At 47.4% G+C, this 24,001-nt stretch overlaps 1 protein-coding gene across 1 annotated transcript in view; it reads left to right on the top strand.

Moving 5' to 3' along the window:
* Nucleotides 1–19,170, top strand: part of LOC142913407 (uncharacterized) — a 111,023-nt gene extending 91,853 nt beyond the window's left edge. The window contains exons 11-15 of the mRNA XM_076060948.1: nt 4,031–4,172; nt 12,652–12,779; nt 13,798–13,951; nt 14,401–14,608; nt 17,538–19,170. Of these exons, the coding sequence (XP_075917063.1) occupies nt 4,031–4,172; nt 12,652–12,779; nt 13,798–13,951; nt 14,401–14,608; nt 17,538–17,781 (876 nt within the window). The 3' untranslated portion in view covers nt 17,782–19,170. The remainder of the gene's footprint in view (nt 1–4,030; nt 4,173–12,651; nt 12,780–13,797; nt 13,952–14,400; nt 14,609–17,537) is intronic.
* The last annotated feature ends 4,831 nt before the right edge of the window (nt 19,171–24,001 follow it).

Raw genomic sequence — 24,001 nt, 5'->3', positions numbered from 1 at the left:
ATTACCAACACGCTGTTCCGGCATCGGCACATCCACACAACATCATGGATGCATGCCAGGTCCAAGTGTAACGAGTTCAACTGAGTCGCAGACGTTGTCTTGGGAGCAACACTTTATTTAGAAACTCAACGTAACATAACACAACCTACACTTGGGTGTTGAATGCTCATCAAGCCACGCTACGGCAGAACTAGACAAGGTTCGCTATCCCGGCCCAGACCACAAGCTGGGTCCCGGACCACGTGGCTAGAGGCTTCTTCAACCCGACGTGGATCTTCATCACCAGTAACACGAAGAACCCCGAGCCCCTCCCGGTGCCCCCGTTATATCGGCCTGGGCTGGGGTTGGCTCCGCCCCTCACCCCGCCCACCTTCCAGATCTCTCCGGCTCTTTCCCGAAGGCTCCCCGAGAGCTCTGCTATACCACGTGACCGCCCAGCGGCCCCCGTCCACCGGAGGCCCCCCTCCAATATCATCCGGTTACGTGTCGGCAGGCCAACCAGCGTATCATGCCCCAACGTAACCCTGGCTGGCTGACACTCCCTCTCGCTCCCTCACCGGGAGCCCGCACCGCACACCGCACATGGTGCCTCCACGCTGCACAGCGCTCACCCAAGCCCCATGAGGGCTGGTACTTTGCCCAGTAAGCGGACTACACATAATGCCAAGACATTATCCGCTGCGGTTTCGTAAGCCCGGCACCACACAGTGACAATCACAGTCACTACACAAGCAAGACCATCTGCTGGACTACATTGTGATGGAACAGTGGATGCGGGCCCATGTCCTTGACACCAGGAGCTGATCTGCCCACTGACCATCGACTTGGCATCTTTAAGATGCGCCTGCCATTCTTCCACTCCGGTGGTGGGTGTACACCCAGGACCCCATTCAAACCCATAGTGGCATGGTCTCAGCTAGCTGATTAAAATTTCAAGCGAGAATTTAATCATCGCTTGCAGCTGGGGTTGGCATCATCCCAAACCTCCTCATGTCGAGGGGAAATGGGCGAGGTTTAGGACTGTGGCTTATGCAGCTGCAATGGCTTCTTTGGGTACACAGTCCAGACCTCTTCAGAGACCCTGGCTGACAAAGGAGGTGTTCAGGCTGGCTGAGAAAAAGCGACAGGCCCACTCTCATCATCTACAACATCCCATGTCAGAGAATGAGGAGGCTTACCGCAGCCTTCGCTCGGAGGTTCGTAGAGCCGTGAGGCGCCTTAAGGATGGTTGGTGGTTGCAGGTTGCTGAGGAGATGGAGTCTGCCCCAATGGCCTGTGATCACAAATTCCTATTTAACTCCATCAAAAAAGTAACCTGCAGCGCCACACCTATTACCATCATTAGGAGAAAGAACGGTGATCCAATCTCCGACCCCCAGGAACAGGTTTGCAGATTTGCTGAGCATTTTTGGGAGGTCCTGGGGGAGGGGAAATCCCCCAACCTGGAAAACATCATGGCACAAAGTGAGGATGACCCTGCTGAGGCTGCGGTGCCTCATAGAAGAGGAAGTCACCCCCTGTGAGTGGCTGGCTGAGGTGCCATCTGTTGATTAAGTACTGAAGGCGATCCGGAGTCTGAGACCAGGAAAGGCACTGGGTAGAGATGATCTCCCAAGCAAAATGCTGAGGGAGGGTGGCGTTTGTGCACAGACTGCCCTATATGACATCATAACAGCAGTCTGGACCACTGGACGGGTTCCGCAGGATTGGAAGGATGCCCTAGTGGTCCCCCTCTTTAAGAAGGGGGAACGCACAGACTGTAACAACTACAGGGGCATCTCATGCCTCAGTGTGCCGGGAAAGGTCCTGGCAAGGATTATTCAACATCGCCTTGCCAGGCACGCTGAGGCGAGGCTTGCAGAGCCCCATTGCGGTTTCAGGAAAGGGCGGTCCTGCAAAGATGCCATATTTTCTATCGGTCTGCTACAGCAGAAGTGTAGGTAATTCCACATCTCCGCTTTTTTGACCTGCTCAAGGCCTATGATACCATCAGTAGGCCTGGGCTCTGGGTTGTTCTTAGTGCTTTCGGAGTCCCTACCCTCTGCTCATGATCATTAAGGACCTTCATGATGGTGAGCGGGCCCGGGTAGAACTTCGTGGCCGGGGTGCGACAGTGATGTCCTCTGGCTCCCACATTATTTAACATCTATTTTGACCACGTAGTTCGTGAAGCCTTCAATAGCTGTACCGGGGGAATCTCCATTTGGTACAGATATAAGGGAGGCTGATCGATGCCCAGGTGCGGTCAAGGGATGGCTCCCTATTGCTCAACCACGTTATGTATGCCGATGATTTGGTAATTGCTGCTCATTCAGAGGAGGAATTGGAGATGCTGGCTGCTGAGACTGGAGCGTGCCACTAAGAGATGGGGCCTTACCATCACCCCCACCAAAACTAAGCACCTGCCTGGGTATTTTGTACCATCGGACACTCCACCCCCACAACTCCCAATCGGTGATGGGGCAGTTGTGGAGAGAGTGGAGAGATTCCCATATTTATTTTTTACCTACGTGACTTTACCGAATAGAACCAAAGAGTATGAGTTTCCCATACCTGGGCAGTGTGCTTATGACCGGCTCCAGTTTAACAGCAGAGGTCTCACTCCGAATCAGTCGAGCAGCAATATCTTTTCATCGGTTGCGTGACGGTGTGTGGAAGCTACTTGGTCTATCGCTCCGCACTAAGCTTCAGGTCTTCTCGGCCACGGTCATTCCCTCCCTTCTCTACGCTTGCGAAACGTGGACCCCCCTAATGGAACATCTTCACCGGTTAGAAACAGTTAGGCTGGCCTGCCTACGATCCATCCTGGGTTTAACCAGACTGGATTGTGTGAGGAGCTCACAAATCCTTGAAAGATCTGGGCAAGGTCCCATCGGTGAGCTCCTCCGGCGGGCAAGGCTGCGATGGCTGGGTCATGTAGCCCGCATGCCCAGCCACCGCATGCCGAAACAGCTTTTGTTCTGCCGGATCGAGGGGACTAAACGGGCGCGGCACGGGCTAGAGAAGAGATGGAGTGATGTGGTACAGAAGGACGTGGAGCTGAGTGGACTTGTCGATGACTGGTACCAGCGGTGTCAAGGTCGGTATCTGTGGAGGAGGCTCGTGAAGGACGCTACTGGGCAGTTGGAGGTAGTCGCCCTCCAACAACAACGGAGGGCGGAGGAGCGACGCCAGTCATCTCAGTCAGTTGACCCGTGGCACCTGGGTCTGCCCCGTGACCTCCTGCCAGCGATAGTGTAGCGGTTAGCGCGCTGCGCTATGAACCTGGCGACCCGAGTTCGATTCCCGCTCACGGCCAACACCAGTGACGATTATCTGAACCGGTCCCGGGCCTCCCCTAGGTCGACTCAGCCTCAAATGAGTACCTTGTGTGGTGTGTAAACATTGCCACTAGGGAGACAAATGCGGTCGGGCGTGGTGCTGGCCACCCACCCCCTCGTGTACCGTTCCAGCCTTCATAGGTGCTGCTCGCTGACAGCACTTGCCCCTACAGTCTGTTAAGGCTATATGGGGGATCTTTGTATGTGTGTGTATGTGTGTGTATGTATGTGTGTATGTATGTGTGTATGTGTTTGTATGTTCGTGTGTATGTGTGTGTGTATTTGTGTGTATGTGTGTGTATGTATGTTTGTATGTGTTTGTATGTATGTGTGTATGTATGTTCGTGTGTATGTGTGTACGTATTTGTGTGTATGTGTGTATGTGTGTGTGTATGTATGCGTGCGGGGAGCAGCGGTGTAGTGGTTAGCGCTATGCCACAAACCCGGCGACCCGAGGACTCCCGCTCACATCCAACCCCGGTGGCGAAAATCTGAACCGGTCCCTGGGCTTCCCCTAGGTCGACTCGGCCTCAAATGAGTACCCGGTGCGGTGCGTAGTAAACATCGCCACCGGGGAGACAAAGGCGGCCGGGCGCGGTGCCGGCCACCCACCCCCTCTTGCGCAACTAACGACACTCGCCCCTACTGTCCGTCACGGGCTACACGGGGGATCTTTGTCTTCGTCTGCCACGGGCTGTCTGTGTGCGCAGGCGGTCGAGGATGCAGTCTGCCTCCTCCAGCAGCTGAGCGTGCACATCCTGTACCACATCCCGGACGTGAAGGGCTCCAGGGTGGGCAGGGTGGGGGGGGGCTGGGGAGAAGCTGCCAGCCGCAGCTTCACCATGAAGAGAGGTGACCCCCCCCTCCACTCCCTCCCCCTCACTCCCTCCCCCCTCACTCCCTCCCCCCTCACTCCCTCCCCCCTCACTCCCCCCCCTCACTCCCTCCCCCCTCACTCCCCCCCCCTCACTCCCCCCCCCTCACTCCCTCCCCCCTCACTCCCTCCCCCCTCACTCCCTCCCCCCTCACTCCCTCCCCCCTTACTCCCTCCCCCCTCACTCCCCCCCCCTTACTCCCTCCCCCTCACTCCCTCCCCCCTCACTCCCCCCCCCTTACTCCCTCCCCCTCACTCCCTCCCCCCCTCACTCCCTCCCCCTCACTCCCTCCCCCCTCACTCCCCCCTCACTCCCTCCCCCCTCACTCCCTCCCCCCTTACTCCCTCCCCCCCTCACTCCCTCCCCCCTATACACGACACTAGTAGTGTATAGGGTAGTGTAGAGTGTAGTAGTGTATAGTAGTGTATAGTGTAGTGTAGTTTGTGATAGTGTAGTGTATAGTGTAGTGTAGTTTGTAGTACACTGTATATTGTACGGTATAGTAGTACGGTATAGTAGTGTAGTGTATAGTTGTGTAGTGTATAGTAGTGTAGTGTATAGTAGTGTAGTGTATAGTAGTGTAGTGTATAGTAGTGTAGTGTATAGTAGTGTAGTGTATAGTGTAGTGTATAGTAGTGTAGTGTATAGTAGTGTATAGTGTACGGTAGTGTAGTGTATAGTGGTGTAGTGTATGGTAGTGTAGTGTATGGTAGTGTAGTGTATAGTAGTGTAGTGTATAGTAGTGTATAGTGGTGTAGTGTATAGTGGTGTAGTGTATGGTAGTGTATTGTATAGTAGTGTAGTGTATAGTAGTGTAGTGTATAGTGGTGTAGTGTATGGTAGTGTAGTGTATAGTAGTGTAGTGTATAGTAGTGTAGTGTATAGTAGTGTAGTGTATAGTAGTGTAGTGTATAGTAGTGTAGTGTATAGTATAGTGTAGTGTATAGTATAGTGTAGTCTATGGTAGTGTAGTTTGTGATAGTTTAGTGTATAGTGTAGTGTAGTTTGTGATAGTGTAGTGTAGTATAGTGTAGTGTAGTTTGTGATAGTGTAGTGTAGTTTGTTATAGTGTAGTGTAGTTTGTGATAGTGTATAGTATAGTGTATAGTAGTGTAGTGTATAGTGTAGTGTAGTTTGTGATAGTGTGTAGTATAGTGTATAGTAGTGTAGTGTATGGTGTAGTTTTTGATAGTGTGTGGTGTAGTTTTTTATAGTGTGTAGTGTAGTGTATAGTGTATGGTATAGTTTGTGATAGTGTGTAGTGTAGTGTGGTTTGTGATAGTGTATAGTATAGTGTATAGTAGTGTAGTGTATAGTATATGGTGTAGTTTGTGATAGTGTATAGTATAGTGTATAGTAGTGTGGTGTATAGTGTATGGTGTAGTTTGTGATAGTGTGTAGTGTATAGTAGTGTATGGTAGTGTAGTTTGTGATAGTGTAGGGTATAGTAATGTAGTGTGTAGTAGTGTATAGTAGTGTAGTGTATAGTGTAGTGTATAGTATAGTGTAGTCTATGGTAGTGTAGTTTGTGATAGTGTAGTGTATAGTGTAGTGTAGTTTGTGATAGTGTAGTGTATTATAGTGTAGTGTAGTTTGTAATAGTGTAGTGTAGTTTGTTATAGTGTTGTGTAGTTTGTGATAGTGTATAGTATAGTGTATAGTAGTGTAGTGTATAGTGTAGTGTAGTTTGTGATAGTGTGTAGTGTAGTTTGTGATAGTGTATAGTATAGTGTATAGTAGTGTAGTGTATAGTGTATGGTGTAGTTTTTGATAGTGTGTAGTGTAGTGTATAGTGTATGGTGTAGTTTGTGATAGTGTGTAGTGTAGTGTGGTTTGTGATAGTGTATAGTATAGTGTATAGTAGTGTAGTGTATAGTGTATGGTGTAGTTTGTGATAGTGTATAGTATAGTGTATAGTAGTGTGGTGTATAGTGTATGGTGTAGTTTGTGATAGTGTGTAGTGTATGGTAGTGTATGGTAGTATAGTTTGTGATAGTGTAGGGTATAGTAATGTAGTGTGTAGTAGTGTATAGTAGTGTAGTGTATGGTAGTGTAGTGTAGTTTGTGATAGTGTAGTGTATAGTGTAGTGTAGTTTGTGATAGTGTATAGTAGTATAGTGTAGTGTAGTTTGTGATAGTGTAGTGTAGTTTGTGATAGTGTATAGTATAGTGTATAGTATTGTAGTGTATAGTGTATGGTGTAGTTTGTGATAGTGTGTAGTGTAGTTTGTGATAGTGTATAGTATAGTGTTTTGTAGTGTAGTGTATAGTGTATGGTGTAGTTTGTGATAGTCTGTAGTGTAGTGTATAGTGTATGGTGTAGTTTGTGATAGTGTGTAGTGTAGTGTAGTTTGTGATAGTGTATAGTATTGTAGTGTATGGTGTAGTTTGTGATAGTGTGTAGTGTAGTGTAGTTTGTGATAGTGTATAGTATAGTGTATAGTAGTGTAGTGTATAGTGTATGGTGTAGTTTGTGATAGTGTGTAGTGTAGTGTATAGTAGTGTAGTGTATAGTGTTTGGTGTAGTTTGTGATAGTGTAGTGTAGTTTGTGATAGTCTAGTGCAGTGGTTCTTAACCTTGTTGGAGGTACCGAACCCCACCAGTTTCATTTGCGCATTCACCGAACCCCTCTTTAGTGAAAAATAAAATGTGATTTTTTTCAAATTCAAGACATAGATATGTTTTTTACTGGTACACAAAATGAGCCGTGCATGAACATTACCTTGTTCAAAGAATAAAACCAACACAATGCATAAACTCACAACAAATTACATACCCGGAAATCAATGTGACTTCTGCTGTTGCCTTTGAGAGATCAGTTCAGATATGCGTGGCTTCACCTTGGCAAGTGCCACTCTCATGTCATTTTCACAGCAAAGTCTGTTCCTTTTCTTCGTTTTTATGTCCAGCATCCTCGAAAAGGATTGCTCACAAAGATGCGTTGTAACAAATGGTATAAAAAAATCCAGGGCTTTCTTAGCAATAACTGGATACTTGTTCATTTGTTGACACCAAAACGTTGAGAGCGTTGTTGTTCTGAAGAGTTGCTGTTGAACCTGGCTCTGCTGAATTTCAATGATTTCGTCGAGGAATTCATCATTGACATCTGCTGTTTCAACAGCAAACGTGAACGGCTGTCTCACCCATGCTGGATATGACTCTCTTGTAGGGAAATATCCGTCGAGAGACTTTGCAAGCTCATCTAAGTGCGTGGCAATTGTTTGCTTCAGTTCCGTGGATACAGAAATATCTCCGATTCCAGACACATCTTCGATCTTACTTGCACAGTCGTCCAGAAGCGGGAAGTTTGCGAAGTTATTGTTCTCTGTTCGTCGTTTCCATGACGGTAGCTTTTTTTGAAAAGCCTTCAGGTGTTCTTCCGCTTCCATGATATTGACTCCACCACCCTGCATCTGCTGATTGAGATGATTGAGAGCTGCGAATATATCAGCCATGTACGCTAAAATGAGAATGAACTCAGGATTTTTGAAGCAATCTGCATGGCAGTGTTGGTGCTCTTGCAAAAACAGGGCTAATTCCACACGCATGGCAAAAACACGATTCAGCACCTGTCCCCGGGATAACCAGCGAATATTAGAATGGAGCAGAAGTACCTCAAATTCAGAGCCCATTTCTTTACACAGCTCACTGAAGATGCGGTGCCTCAGAGCACTTTTTCGCACATAGTTCACACATTCCACCACAGTTTTTAATACTTCTGCCATTTTTGGAGGTAAGGTTTTTGTTGCCAACGCATGCCTGTGCAGAATACAATGCGTCACAATGATGTGTGGTGCATCGGCCTTTACTAGCGCACCAAAACCAGACTTTCTTCCCAGCATGACTGGAGCTCCGTCCGTACAAACTGCAGAAACCATATCCCATGAAAGATTGTTGTCTCTGAAGAAGTCATCCACAAGCTTCTTCACATCGGCTGCCTTCGTTGTTGTTGTAAGAGGCTTACAAAATAAAAACTCTTCTTTTATCATGTCGTCTTTCACATAGCGTACAAAAACAGCAAGCTGGCTTAGATCAGAAACGTCTGTGGTTTCTTCGAGTTGAAGGCTGAATTTTGCCGGGCTTGAAATCAGATCCGCGACTACTTGAGCCAAGATGTCTTTACTCATGTCTTCTATTCTGTCACTGACGGTGTCATTTGAAAGGGAAATTTGGGATAATTTACCTTCGGCCGCTGTTCCGAGTATCAGATTCACCATCTTTAATGCAGCTGGTTTCACAAGTGTTTCACCAATGGTGTGTGGCTTGCCCTGCTTTGCGATCAGGTAAGCAACTTCGTACGATGCTGTCAGGATCGGTTTGTTAACAGGTACAAATCCAAGAGCAGGCAGAGTGGCCCTTTCATCGAATCTGGCTCTCTTCACCCTGAATTCAGCAAGTGTTGTGTTCTTGTATTCCCCGTCTCCATGCAGCTTCAAGAAGTGTTCCTTTAGTTTTGCCGGTGCAAGACTAGAGTTGCTCAACTTGGCGTTGCAAATCATGCAGATAGGACGCTCACTCCCATCACGTTCCGTGATACATGAGAATCCATGTTGTACATATTCGTCCGACCACTTTCTTCTTTTGCCCGACATAGTTAGTATGGATAAAATATTAAAGAAATCACACGACGTACGACAACAACAGTCACACGTTGACTACTGAGTACGCACTAAATTCCCCGCAGCGCTGATTGGCCAAGCAGTGTAGCATGATCATCTGCAGCCAGTGATGGCCAAGCGGGCCGTGTGTGTCATCACAAATTTACACAATAATTCAAGTGTGTCCGGACCTCCGTGGCGGGGGCTCTGCCGAACCCCTGAGATCGACTCACCGAACCCCTGGGGTTCGATCGAACCCAGGTTAAGAACCACTGGTCTAGTGTATAGTAGTATAGTGTAGTGCAGGGGTGGGCACATTTTTTGACTCGCGGGCCACAATGGTTTCTAAAATTTGACAGAGGGGCCGGGCCAGGAACAGATGGATGGAGTGTCTGTGTGAACTAAATATAAATGACGTGTTAAAAATCATTACGTGAAAGGATTTGGCCTTTAACAGGTAGCAAAGCATTTATTTGCAAGGCAGTTTAACAAATCGCACGAATATGAACAATACAAAAACACGTCGTAGCGTGACTGATCAAACATCATGAAAACATCTGAGCCATATACACCACACTCCCGGTCAAAGTGCGCCATCTAATGGGGAAATGGCGGCATTAAAGGGGAAAGGGAAAATTTAATTTAATAATAATATTTGGACAAGTTCGGCGGGCCGGATTCAAAAGCCCAACGAGCCGTATACGGCCCGGGCGCCGTACTTTGCCCATGTCTGGTGTAGTGTATAGTGTAGTGTATAGTGGTGTAGTGTATAGTAGTGTAGTGTATAGTGTAGTGTATAGTAGTGTAGTGTATAGTAGTGTAGTTTATAGTAGTGTAGTGTATAGTAGTGTAGTGTATAGTGTAGTGTATAGTGTAGTGTATAGTGTAGTGTATAGTAGTGTAGTGTATAGTAGTGTAGTGTATAGTAGTGTAGTGTATAGTGGTGTAGTGTATAGTGGTGTAGTGTATAGTAGTGTAGTGTATAGTAGTGTAGTGTATAGTAGTGTAGTGTATAGTGTATGGTAGTGTAGGGTATAGTTTAACACGTAGGCTTTCGCGACCAATATTATTCATAATAACGGTTTTTGGGTTAGATCGCGTTTATTTATAAATGTGTCGTAACCCTCCACCACCCGACACGGCCAATCAGCAAAAAAGTGTCACGTTGACAAAAGACAAATAATTCACTACTTTAGCCCACCGGTGTGTTGAAGAGTGAATCCACATTTACAGTTTGAGTACGACGTTTCGCCAATTGCCCGATGATGCTGGAAGTACTTACCAGCGAAACGTCGTACTCAAACTGTAAATGTGGATTCACTCTTCAACACACCGGTGGGCTAAAGTAATGAATTATTTGTCTTTTGTCAACGTGACACTTTTTTGCTGATTGGCCGTGTCGGGTAGTGGAGGGTTACGACACATTTATAAATAAACGCGATCTAACCCAAAAACCGTTATTATGAGTGTAGGGTATAGTAATGTAGTGTGTAGTAGTGTATAGTAGTGTAGTGTATAGTAGTGTAGTGTATAGTAGTGTAGTGTATAGTAGTGTAGTGTATAGTAGTGTATGGTAGTGTAGGGTATAGTAATGTAGTGTGTATTAGTGTATAGTAGTGTAGTGTATGGTAGTGTAGTGTATAGTGTAGTGTATAATGTAGTGTATAGTAGTATAGTGTAGTCTATGGTAGTGTAGTTTGTGATAGTGTAGTGTATAGTGTAGTGTAGTTTGTGATAGTGTAGTGTAGTTTGTGATAGTGTAGTGTAGTTTGTTATAGTGTAGTGTAGTTTGTGATAGTGTGTAGTGTAGTGTAGTTTGTGATTGTGTATAGTATAGTGTATAGTATTGTAGTGTATAGTGTATGGTTTAGTTTGTGATAGTGTGTAGTGTAGTTTGTGATAGTGTATAGTATAGTGTATAGTAGTGTAGTGTAGTTTGTGATAGTGTGTAGTGTAGTTTGTGATAGTGTATAGTATAGTGTATAGTAGTGTAGTGTATAGTGTATGGTGTAGTTTTTGATAGTGTGTAGTGTAGTTTGTGATAGTGTATAGTATAGTGTATAGTAGTATAGTGTATAGTGTTTGGTGTAGTTTGTGATAGTGTGTAGTGTAGTGTAGAGTAGTGTAGTGTATAGTGTATGGTGTAGTTTGTGATAGTCTGTAGTGTAGTGTATAGTGTATGGTGTAGTTTGTGATAGTGTCTAGTGTAGTGTAGTTTGTGATAGTGTATAGTATTGTAGTGTATGGTGTAGTTTGTGATAGTGTGTAGTGTAGTTTGTGATAGTGTATAGTATAGTGTATAGTAGTGTAGTGTATAGTGTATGGTGTAGTTTGTGATAGTGTGTAGTGTAGTGTATAGTAGTGTAGTGTATAGTGTTTGGTGTAGTTTGTGATAGTGTGTAGTGTAGTGTAGTTTGTGATAGTGTATAGTATAGTGTATAGTAGTGTAGCGTATAGTGTATGGTGTAGTTTGTGATAGTGTGTAGTGTAGTTTGTGATAGTGTATAGTATAGTGTATAGTAGTGTATAGTGTATGGTGTAGTTTGTGATAGTGTGTAGTGTAGTTTATGATAGTGTATAGTATAGTGTATAGTAGTGTAGTGTATGGTGTAGTTTGTGATAGTGTGTAGTGTAGTGTAGTTTGTGATAGTGTATAGTATAGTGTATAGTAGTGTATAGTGTATGTTGTCGTTTGTGATAGTGTGTAGTGTAGTGTATAGTAGTGTATAGTGTATGGTGTAGTTTGTGATAGTGTGTAGTGTAGTGTAGTTTGTTATAGTGTATAGTATAGTGTATAGTAGTGTATAGTGTATGGTGTGGTTTGTGATAGTGTATAGTGTAGTGTAGTTTGTGATAGTGTGTAGTATAGTGTATAGTAGTGTAGTGTATGGTGTAGTTTGTGACAGTGTATAGTATAGTGTATAGTAGTATAGTGTATGGTGTAGTTTGTGATAGTGTGTAGTGTAGTTTATGATAGTGTATAGTATAGTGTATAGTAGTGTAGTGTATGGTGTAGTTTGTGATAGTGTGTAGTGTAGTGTAGTTTGTGATAGTGTATAGTATAGTGTATAGTAGTGTATAGTGTATGTTGTCGTTTGTGATAGTGTGTAGTGTAGTGTATAGTAGTGTATAGTGTATGGTGTAGTTTGTGATAGTGTGTAGTGTAGTGTAGTTTGTTATAGTGTATAGTATAGTGTATAGTAGTGTATAGTGTATGGTGTGGTTTGTGATAGTGTATAGTATAGTGTATGGTGTAGTTTGTGATAGTGTATAGTATAGTAGTATAGTGTATGGTGTAGTTTGTGATAGTGTATAGTATAGTGTATGGTGTAGTTTGTGATAGTGTATAGTATAGTGTGTAGTGTAGTGTAGTTTGTGATAGTGTATAGTATAGTGTATGGTAGTGTATAGTGTATGGTGTAGTTTGTGATAGTGTGTAGTGTAGTGTATAGTAGTATAGTGTATAGTGTAGTTTGTGATAGTGTATAGTATAGTATATAGTAGTATAGTGTATGGTGTAGTTTGTGATAGTGTGTAGTGTATGGTGTAGTTTGTGATAGTGTATAGTAGTATAGTGTATGGTGTAGTTTGTGATAGTGTGTAGTGTATGGTGTAGTTTGTGATAGTGTATAGTATAGTGTATAGTAGTATAGTAGTGTGTAGTGTATGGTGTAGTTTGTGATAGTGTGTAGTGTATGGTGTAGTTTGTGATAGTGTATAGTATAGTGTATAGTAGTATAGTGTAGTTTGTGATAGTGTGCAGTGTATGGTGTAGTTTGTGATAGTGTATAGTATAGTGTATAGTAGTATAGTGTATGGTGTAGTTTGTGATAGTTTGATGTACGGGCGTTGTGCAGGCAGTGAGCTGCTGTACCAACCCGACACGGTCAGCTGCTACGTGTCTCTGCTGCAGCAGTCACACAACACGGTCATCCTGCAAGCAGCAACCAGCACCATCTACAGCCTGGCCAGCGGAGACACCGAGGTGGGTGGGGGGGGGGTGACGTCACTGCACCACAAAACAAATGGCCGCTACTCAGCGACGGTGACGTCACTGCACCACAAAACAAATGGCCGCCACTCAGCGACGGTGACGTCACCGCGGTGCTCCTGCTCCCGGCCGCGTGTGCGTTGTGGGCCACGAGAAGCAAGATGACCGACGTTCCCTAGCAACGCTCCTTAGCAACGCTCCCTAGCAACGCTCCCTTGCAACGTTCCCTAGCAACGCTCCTTAGCAACGCTCCCTAGCAACGTTCCCTAGCAAGGTTCCCTAGCAACGCTCCCTAGCAACGTTCCTTAGCAACGCTCCTTTGCAACGCTCCCTAGCAACGTTCCCTAGCAACGCTCCCTTGCAACGCTCTCTAGCAACGCTCGCTAGCAACGTTCCCTAGCAACGCTCCTTAGCAACACTCCCTAGCAACGCTCTCTAGCAATGCTCGCTAGCAACGTTCCCTAGCAACGCTCCCTAGCAACGCTCCCTAGCAACGCTCTTTAGCAACGCTCCCTAGCAACGCTCCCTAGCACCGCTCTTTAGCAACGCTCGTTAGCAATGCTCACTAGCAACGCTCCCTAGCAACGCTCTTTAGCAACGCTCCCTAGCAACGCTCCCTAGCACCGCTCTTTAGCAACGCTCCCTAGCAACGTTCCCTAGCAATGCTCCCTAGCAACGCTCCCTAGCACCACTCTTTAGCAACGCTTCCTAGCAACGCTCGCTAGCAATGCTCGCTGGCAACGCTCCCGAGCAACGCTCCCTAGCAACGCTCGCTACCAACGCTCCCTAGCAACACTCCCTAGCAACGTTCGCTACCAACGCTATCTAGCAACGCTCTCTAGCAACGCTATCTGGCAATGCTCCCTAGCAACGCTCCCTGGCAACGCTCCCTAGCAACGCTATCTAGCAACGCTCTCTAGCAACGCTCCCTAGCAACGCTCGCTACCAATGTTCACTGTTTGATGTGCCGTCTGCTTGGTGGTGTCGCGTTGCCGTGCGTCGTCGCGAGCAGTGGTCGGCGTTGGCCCGCACGGTCGTCGCCCACAACGGGGGGCTGCTCTGCCTCGTGGAGCAGCTGCGGAGCGATCACCAGCTGCTGGCATTCACCTCGGTGCACGCTCTGCGAGTCCTCGCTCGGAATGACCCCAACAACCAGCGCCTCATCGGTGGGATGCGGGTGGGGGGGTGGGGGTGGGGAGGTAGTGATGGGGGGATGGAGGTGGTGATGGAGTTGATGATTGAGGTGGTGATGGGGGGATGGAGGTGGTGATGGAGGTGGTCATGGGGGGATGGAGGTGGAGATGGAGTTGATGATTGAGGTGGTGATGGGAGTGGTGATTGAGGTGGTGATGGGAGTGATGATTGAGGTGGTGATGGGAGTGGTGATTGAGGTGGTGATGGGAGTGATGATTCAGGTGGTGATGGGAGTGGTGATTGAGGTGGTGATGGAGTTGATGATTGAGGTGGTTATGGGAGTGATGATTGAGGTGGTGATGGGAGTGGTGATGGAGGTGGTGATGGGAGTGATGATTGAGGTGGTGATGGGAGTGATGATTGAGGTGGTGATGGGAGTGGTGATGGAGGCCGCTTACCACCATCTCTCCGCACTCCCCAGGGCTGTACAACGGCGTGAGGATCCTCACCGTGATGCTGCCTGATGTTGGTGAGGGTGGTGAGGGTGGCGACGCCTCCCGGCTGGGTGAAAACGGGGTGTCGGCGGTGCTCTGGGCGCTCACTGCGCTGGTGTCCGGCAGCGCCGCCAACGCTCAGCGCCTGCAGGGCAGCGGTGGCATTGGGCGCGTCGTGGCCATCCGCACCAGCCGGTGAGCAGGGGGGGGGGGGGGTACACACTCACCACCACCACTCACCACTCTCACCGCACACACTCACCACCACCACTCACCAGGCGTGGTGCTGACTACCCACCTCGTGGTATGCCACAGCGCCGGCCTCCATGGGCGCTGCTGCTCGCTACTAACAGCACTTGCCCCTACAATCTGCTGAGGCTACACGGTTGGGGACCTTTGTCTTTGTGTGTATGTGTGTGTGTGTCTGTGTGTGTGTGTCTGTGTGTATCTGTGTGTGTGTATCTGTGTGTGTATCTGTATCTGTGTGTGTGTGTGTCTGTGTATCTGTGTGTGTGTGTCTGTGTGTATCTGTGTGCGTGTGTCTGTGTGTGTGTGTCTGTGTGTGTATCTGTGTGTGTGTGTCTGTGTATCTGTATGTGTGTCTGTGTGTATCTGTGTGTGTGTGTCTGTGTGTGTGTCTGTGTGTATCTGTGTGTCTGTGTGTGTGTCTGTGTGTATCTGTGTGTGTGTATCTGTGTGTGTGTGTCTGTGTGTATCTGTGTCTGTGTGTGTGTGTCTGTGTGTATCTGTGTGTGTATCTGTGTGTATTTGTGTGTATCTGTGTATCTGTGTGTGTCTGTTTATCTGTATGTGTGTCTGTGTGTACCTGTGTGTGTGTCTGTGTGTGTATATCTGTGTCTGTGTGTGGGGAGCGGTAGTGTAGCAGTTAGCGCACTGCGTTACGAACCTACATCTCTGCTTTATTGACCTGGTCAAGGCCTATGATACCATCAGTAGGCCTGGGCTCTGGGTCGTTCTTCGTGCTTTTGGAGTACCTGACCCTCTGCTCACGATCATTAAGGACCTTCATGATGGTGAGCGGGCCCGGGTAAAACTACGTGGCCAGGAGTCAGAGCCATTCCCTGTACACCTTGGGGTGCGACAGGGATGTCCTCTGGCTCCCACATTATTTAACATCTATTTTGACCACGTAGTTCGTGAAGCCTTCAATAGCTGTACCGGGGGAATCTCCATATGGTACAGATATAATGGGAGGCTAATCGATGCCCGGGTGCGGTCAAGGGATGGCTCCCTATTGCTCAACCACGTTATGTATGCTGATGATTTGGTAATAGCTGCTCAGTCAGAGGAGGAGTTGGAGATGCTGCTGTTGAGACTGGAGCGTGCCACTAAGAGGTGGGGCCTTACCATCAGCCCCACCAAAACTAAGCACCTGCCTGGGTATTTTGTACCATCGGACACTCCACCCCCACAACTCCCAATCGGTGATGGGGCAGTTGTGGAGAGAGTGGAGAGTTTCCCATACCTGGGCAGTGTGCTTATGACTGGCTCCAGTTTAACAGCAGAGGTCTCACTCCGAATCAGTCGAGCGGCAATATCTTTTCATCGGTTGCGTAACGCTGTGTGGAAGCTACCTGGTCTGTCGCTCCGCACTAAGCTTCAGGTCTTCTCGGCCACGGTCATTCCCTCCCTTCTCTACGCTTGCGAAACGTGGACCCCCCTAATGGAACATCTTCGCCAGTTAGAAACATTTAGGCTGGCCTGCCTACGATCCATCATGGGTTTAACCAGACTGGATTGTGTGAGGAGCTCACAAATCCTTGAAAGATCTGGGCAGGGTCCCATCGGTGAGCTCCTCCGGCAGGCAAGGCTGCGATGGCTGGGTCATGTAGCCCGCATGCCCAGCCACCGCATGCCGAAACAGCTTTTGTTCGGCCGGATTGAGGGGGCTAAGCGGGCGCGGCACGGGCTAGAGAAGAGATGGAGTGATGTGGTACAGGAGGACGTGGAGCTGAGTGGACTTGCCGATGACTGGTACCAGCGGTGTCAAGATCGGCCTCTGTGGAGGAGGCTCGTGAAGGATGCTACTGGGCAGTTGGAGGCAGTCGCCCTCCAACAACAACGGAGGACGGAGGAGCGACGCTCAGATCAACGAGCGGAGCGCCGGGTGGCTAAAGCACAGCAGGTTGGCACAGTAGGGGGCACAGGTGGTGCATCAGCCAGTCATCTCAGTCAGTCGACCCGTGGCACCTGGGTCTGCCCCGTGACCTCCTGCCAGCGGGCGTTCGACACTTCACGTGGCCTCAGGGTGCACATAGCCTGGCACAAGCGTCGTGGTGACGTCACCACCACTTAGTGGCGAATGGCGGTTGTTGTTGTTGTCTGTGTGTGTGTCTGTGTGTGTGTGTCTGTGTGTGTCTGTGTGTGTGTGTCTGTGTGTGTGTGTCTGTGTGTGTCTGTGTATCTCTGTGTGTGTCTGTGTGTGTCTGTGTGTATCTGTGTGTGTCTGTGTGTATCTGTGTGTGTCTGTCTGTCTGTGTGTGTCTGTGTGTTTCTGTGTGTCTGTGTGTATCTGTGTGTCCGTGTGTGTCTGTGTGTCTGTGTGTGTCTGTGTGTGTCTGTGTGTCTGTGTGTATCTGTGTGTGTCTGTGTGTATCTGTGTGTGTATATATCTGTGTGTGTGTCTGTGTGTGTATCTGTGTGTGTATCTGTATGTGTGTCTGTGTATGTGTGTGTGTCTGTGTGTCTGTATGTGTGTGTCTGTGTGTATCTGTATGTGTGTCTGTGTGTATGTGTGTGTATGTGTGTGTGTCTGTGTGTGTGTCTGGGGAGCGGTAGTGTAGTGGTTAGCGCTACGCTGCGCTACGAACCCGGCGACTCGATTCCCGCTCACGGCCAACACCGGTGACGATTATTTGAACCGGTCCCGGTCCTGGGCCTCTCCTAGGTCGACTCAGCCTCAAATGAGTACCTGGTGCTGTGTGTAAACATCGCCACTGGGGAGACAAAGGCGGCCGGGCGTGGTGCTGGCCACCCACCCCCTCGTGTACTGTGCCGGCCTTCATAGGTGCTCGCTAACAGCACTCGCCCCTACAGTCTGTTAAGGCTACACGGGGGATCTTTGTCTTTACCTTTGTGCATCTGTGTGTGTGTGCTGCATCAGGACGGCATGGAGCCAGGATGTATTTGCAGCGAGGGCTTTGCTCACCGCTCTCTGGGCTCACCGCAAGCTCCACGCCAGCTACAAGAATGACGGCTGGGACAGGGAGCACTTCCTGTCACAAAGATTCCTCGAGCAGCAGCGGCGTCAGCGTCAGCGGCAGCTGTGGCAGCAGTGGCAGCTGTGGCAGCAGTGGCAGCTGTGGCAGCAGTGGCAGCAGTGGCGTCTGTCGCAGCGGCCGCAGTAGCAGTAGGAGCAGTCGTGGCTGTGGCGTTGTTGTTGATTTTGTTGTTGATGTTTATGATGTTGTTGTTGATGATGTTGATGATGTTGATTTTGTTGTTAAAGATGTTGATGTCGTTCGACTGGTGGGCTATGGGAACGAGGTAACGACGGTAGAATCTGCCGGTGGAGCGAGCCTCTGGAACAAGCGAGACCGTTCAGGAATTGGGGAGATGCGTGGGAGAATCGGGGCTGTTGCAGTGGAGGTCTCCGCCTGTTTGAGTGAACGCGTCTCTACAGTAAAGAAACCATCTCAAGATAAGTGTGACAAGTCTTCATCGCACATGCAATGAATGCACTTGGCACACGCCACACACTCAGAATGCAATTTGACTCGACGCAATCCATTCCTAGAATGAAATTGTTCCGCCGTCCACCTGGTCACCAAATAGTCCAGTGGGTTTATGAACAAACACATTCTCTTGCGGAGGGAGCTGGTAGGAACGTTGGGTTGCTCGGTCAATGGCCAGGGTCAACGGCGGCACCACGTGGTGTATTCCGCAAATATGCCCGACTGTGAGGGCGGGCACTAGCTGGCGTGAGTAGGTTACACGTTGAGTTTTATAAGGGCACCACGGGGTGACCAGCCCCTCCCCACCCAGCCCCACCCCTCCCACCCAGCCCCACCCCTCCCACCCCTCACCCAGCCCCTCCCCACCCTCCCCACCCAGCCCCTCCCCACCCTCCCCTCTCCACCCAGCCCCACCCCTCCCATTTTTGGATGCACGACGGACGGACGGACACAATAATCCCCTGTGGGCTGGTGGTGTAACCAGGAGGTTCCTACCAGTATCATTGAGCTTCAAATCTAATTGATGCGTAGATTCGAATCGCAACCCTTGCAGTCACTAATCTACATAGTCAACACAGTTTGATTGTTTTTTTTTTATATGCCAATTAGGACATAGTTTCATGATGTTTAAGTCTCAGTGCGAGTGATATACGCTCGTCATTGCCTTGCTGCTGCTGCTTGAACGAGCGGTGGGGAGCGGTAGTTGTAGTAGCGGTCAGCACTGTGCCGCGCTACGAACCCCCGGACACCCGAGTTCGATTCCTTCCCACGGCCAACACCCAGTGACCAATAAAAAAAAACGTCTGCAATTCTGTTTAACGTCCAGTAGTAGTAGGCTTCTTTAATAACGAGGAATAACAACGTGAACAATAAACAACATCTACATTAACATTCAGAAGTTGTAGGCTTCCGTGACCAATGTTGACCATAATAGACGTTGTTTTTTGGTTAGATCGTGTCGTATTATTGCTCTTTGGTGTTGGCCCCACTTTTGTATGCTCTCGTGGTGTGTGACGTTACGGTGTTGTAATTAAATAAACATTGACGACAATGTAAAATAAAGCAGTTTGTTTCGTGTTGTTTCTTTGCTGGTGGGTTGGGGAATTGAGAACATTCCACACATGGAGTTATTTCCTTGACGGTGGCTTTCATAAATAGGTGGGATAGCAAGATGAGTAATTTTATTATCACTTTCATGTGATCACACGACCAGGTTTCACATGTCTGCATGAAGTCTAGGGCAGTAAGACTGTTTTTAGAGTGCTCGACATACAATTTTAAGGTTGGTACCGTATTTTCCCGCATATAGCCCGCAGACGCATATACCCCGCAAAAATAGCATTTTGTGTAAAACAAATTTCAGATATTCTACCGACACTTCTTTCAAATGTTTCTTGCCGTTGGTTTTTCACACCTGATGATAACCGTTTGTGTTATGGCCGAAACGTCGTGAGAATTTTTATTGTTTTATATATATTTTATTATTTTGTTGTTTCCCTTTAACGTGACTTTACCGAAAGAGCTAAGAATATGAATTACTGCAGTCACGAAAGCTTTGAATCAAAATTTCAGACAGCCCGCACCTCCATATACCCCGCACGCATTCATAGATTTAACGTCGTTACCGCAGCTTAATTCCATCATTAAAACGAAGTTTACATTTGTAATACATTACACTATCAATTGTTAACATTAAAATCATAACTTGCACAAAGAAAACAAATTAACCAGAAACGAATGAACTTAAAACAGTAAATAAGTAAGTAAAGTAAATATCCACTAAATAAATAACACGTAACTGGTAGATAAGTAAGTAGTTTTACCACTGGTAGATTGCGCACTGCGCAGACAATAGCGGCACTACAGTAACGCCGTGGCCTCGCCCACCCCCCACCTCTCCCCCAGCTCCCGTCGCCGGTAAACAAAGTACGCCCACTTCAAACATCATTTCATTGTACAAACAATTCGAATCATTTAAAACCTGATAATGTGCAATATTAGTGTGAGTGGTTTATTCAGCAGTGCTTTAGTCAAAGGTAAGTGTTGCATAGTGGACAGTCCTACCATTAAAAACTGTAAACGAGTCATGACTTGTCACACGTGTAAAATATTTTTGGGATAGCCAGCACCTCCATATACCCCGCAGGGTCTTGTTTGTTTGTAAAAAGTTGTATACCCCGTGGGTTATATGCGGGAAAATACGGTAGTGTATATACTGATTGGATATCTATTATTTTTTTTAAATTAGTATCACTTTCAAAAACCTAATAGTTGGTTGTTTAAATCGAGACGATTGGCATCCCTTTCTTGAATAAAGAGGGAAACAGGTTAATGACATAACAGTGCACTACACAAATTAATGGTTGTAGAGGATTACTTTATTGTTACAGCTCATTTGAAAGCAGGTCTTGTTCCTTCTGTACTCGGAAACATTTAGCATCCAGTGCCAGTGAATGGCCATTAAAATTAATGGGACCTAGTGTCTGTGACTGCGTTATAAAAGTCCTAATGTGTTCACCGTAATTTTCAGCCACGCTCCACGGTAAACCGCCTACTGGACAAAGGACTTCCCAATGCGGCGCTTTCTCTCGTGATTCTGCAATACAATAATTCACCTGGCACCTACACAACAGAACGATTTCATTGCCTGATCTTCATTATTAATCACTGAAATTGTATCTCTAATTATTAAATTAATATGTTCACATGCTGGTGAACACTGTAAGACTTTGGTGGAAATCCACAGTGGTTCTCCGATGGAGAATGGCCCCCGTCACAGACGTTGGGATTTTCCTCTCCATTGCCAAGGTCACCAGCATGTGATTGTTGCCCATGCTCGGTTGAACAGCACATTACTTGCCATGTTTTTTTAAGATCTTGGGACACAACGATGCTTCATAGTAAATTGTCACTTGTCCGCTATAGAAGATTACAAAAAGACCAACATTTACAGCTTACTCAGGCTATGCCATGACTAACACCTCCACTATACAACTGGGTCCAGCAACCTTTAAATCTGCATGAAAGTATGAATCCTCGTTTGATGAGTCACGGATTCAAAATAGTTTTTTGGCAGCAATTTAGTACAAATACCTTTTTGAGAAATAATTATAACAAAAAATGCAATAGACCCATTTATAAGTACAGCAATCTTCATTTGAAGCTTTCGTGACTGCAGCAATCCATACCCTTTGGTTCTTTCGGTAAAGTCGTCACGTAGTAGGTAGAAAATAAATAGATCACGTGACATTTCAATGGCAACCCAAGCGACCGTCTTCAGGTGAGACAAACGCAGCAGGAGAACTGCTGACGCACCCACCACCCCCCATCGTCAGACCACAAGCTGGGTCTGATGAAGAACTTTGTCAAAGCCATGGACAAAACACAAGCAACTTCCAAGTACCTCCGTGGAATGATTCTCAAAGTGAAGCGAAGATAAAGGAAGGTGTCTTTGTTGGTCCTCAGATTCGTGAACTTTTTCGGGATGACGCATTTGACAGTGCGCTGCGTGGCAAAGGAAAAGACGGCATGGAAAGCCTTCCGGTTAGTGGCAACATTTTCTCGGAAACAACAAGGCAGGCAACTACAGGGGAGTCGGTGGAAAACCTCAAGGCATACAAAAGCCTTGGTTTGCACCATGTCACTAAAGATACACTTTTTGCACTCTCATCATCTAGATTTTTTCTCACCGAATTGCGGAGCAGCGAGCAACGAGCATCGCGAGCGATTTCACCCAGGACATTGCAATAATGGAGAAACGCTATCGGGGTCAATGGAGCCCCATCAATGCTTGCAGACTATTGCTTGACGGTGTCAAGAGATGCTCCATTTTTTATGAATAAAAGAGACAAGCCAAGAAGCGCCGAGTAGACACTGAACAAGGACTAAACTATGTACTTACTAGCGGTAAGTACCCGGCGTTGCCCGGGTGAAAAAGATAGACACACACATCAAGTTACACACAGACATCGACCCACACACGTAGAAACACATCGACTTACACGCGCACACACATACATATATAGACTCACACAGACAGACATCGACTTACACACACATATGAACTTACACACACATAGACATCCACTTTAGATACACACACATGGAGTTACACACACATATCGACATACACACATATAGCGACTCACACACACACATCGACTCACACACAGACAAAGGTGAACTCACACACACATTGACGTAAAAACACATGTCATTACACACACACACATATCGAGTAAGACACACACACACGGACGTATATACACACACATGGACCCACGCACACATATCGATTTACACACACACACATAGACTCGCACACACGTAAATAGACTGACACACACATTGCCCTACACACATATGGACTCTGACACACAGAGATCTACTTTAGATACACACACATGTGTATCTAAAGTAGATGTATGGACTTACACACACACACATGTGGATAAACAGAGACATATGGACTGACACACACATGGACGTACACACACACATCGACACACAAACGCACATTGACTTACACACTGACATGGAGCCATGCACACACATTGACTAACACACACACACATCAACTAACATACACACAGCGACTGATACACGCACACATGGACTGACACGCACCCTTGGACTGACACACACACAGACACATCGACCTACACATACACACAGCGACTGATACACACACATGGACTGACGATATCTGTTCCGGTACAATCCTTATTTGAGCAAAGCTACGCCCAGTGACTGGCGGGTCATTAACATAATGAGTTCGTGAAAGCCGTCGCGAGTTGATTGGGACGGGTTCAGCACCCACGCCCCCATCCCTCGACATATGGCCCGAGCTCATTAACATAATTTTATTCAGTTACGGAGCCGCTCGTGGGAGGGGAGTGTCTTGTACCCCGGACGTGACGTCATGTCACCTGCAGCTGCCGCGTGACGTCACGAGATAACAGGAAGCGATCGCTTCGCTCTTGCACTGAAATCCGAGGTGAGAAATTATCATCGTGTTGGTGGTCGTGGTTGTTGTGGTGGTTGTTGTTGTTTACCAAGGTAGAGCCTCGCTCTCTCGTAGGGATGTCAGTTGAGTAGCAGCGAGCATGGGAATCGATGTCCAGGTTGGAACTTTACAACGCGGGGCCCAGCCATGCGGGGCCTTGCCTCCTGCCCTCGCCTGATTGCATTTACTTTAATTATCTCGCTTAAGTTTAATTTGTCTTCACCCGGCTCGCCACTTTGTAACTTTGTTTTATTGTAAATATTCACGCATCTCTCAGAGACATGATCTAACCCACGACCTCCTGTACACCAGGCGAGGTAGTTCACATCTCTCAGGGACATGATCTAACCCACGACCTCCTGTACACCAGGCGAGGTAGTTAACATCTCTCAGGGACATGATCTAACCCACGACCTCCTGTATACCAGGCGAGGTAGTTAACATCTCTCAGGGACATGATCTAACCCACGACCTCCTGTACACCAGGCGAGGTAGTTAACATCTCTCAGGGACATGATCTAACCCACGAACTCCTGTAGACCAGGCGAGGTAGTTAACATCTCTCAGAGACATGATCTAACCCACGACCTCCTGTAGACCAGGCGAGGTAGTTAACATCTCTCAGAGACATGATCTAACCCACGACCTCCTGTACACCAGGCGAGGTAGTTAACATCTCTCAGGGACATGATCGAACCCACGACCTCCTGTACACCAGGCGAGGTAGTTAACATCTCCCAGCCACCACTGCGCCTACTACTGACGGTGCTCGTGTGAGTCTCAATGCGTGACGCGTGATTTACCGACGGCGATGTAAAGTGGGGGGTGGGTGGTGGCCTCCGTCCATTGCTGCATTGAGAATGACCGCGGTGGATATCCAAACCCTTT

This window comes from Petromyzon marinus, unplaced genomic scaffold (assembly GCF_048934315.1).
Source record: "Petromyzon marinus isolate PM22_M1 ecotype Great Lakes invasive population unplaced genomic scaffold, UKy_Petmar_22M1.pri1.0 PM_G_Scaffold_25, whole genome shotgun sequence".
Lineage (NCBI taxonomy): Eukaryota > Metazoa > Chordata > Hyperoartia > Petromyzontiformes > Petromyzontidae > Petromyzon > Petromyzon marinus.
Note: the sequence above shows the minus strand (reverse complement) of the source record. Positions and strands in the feature narration are given on the sequence as shown.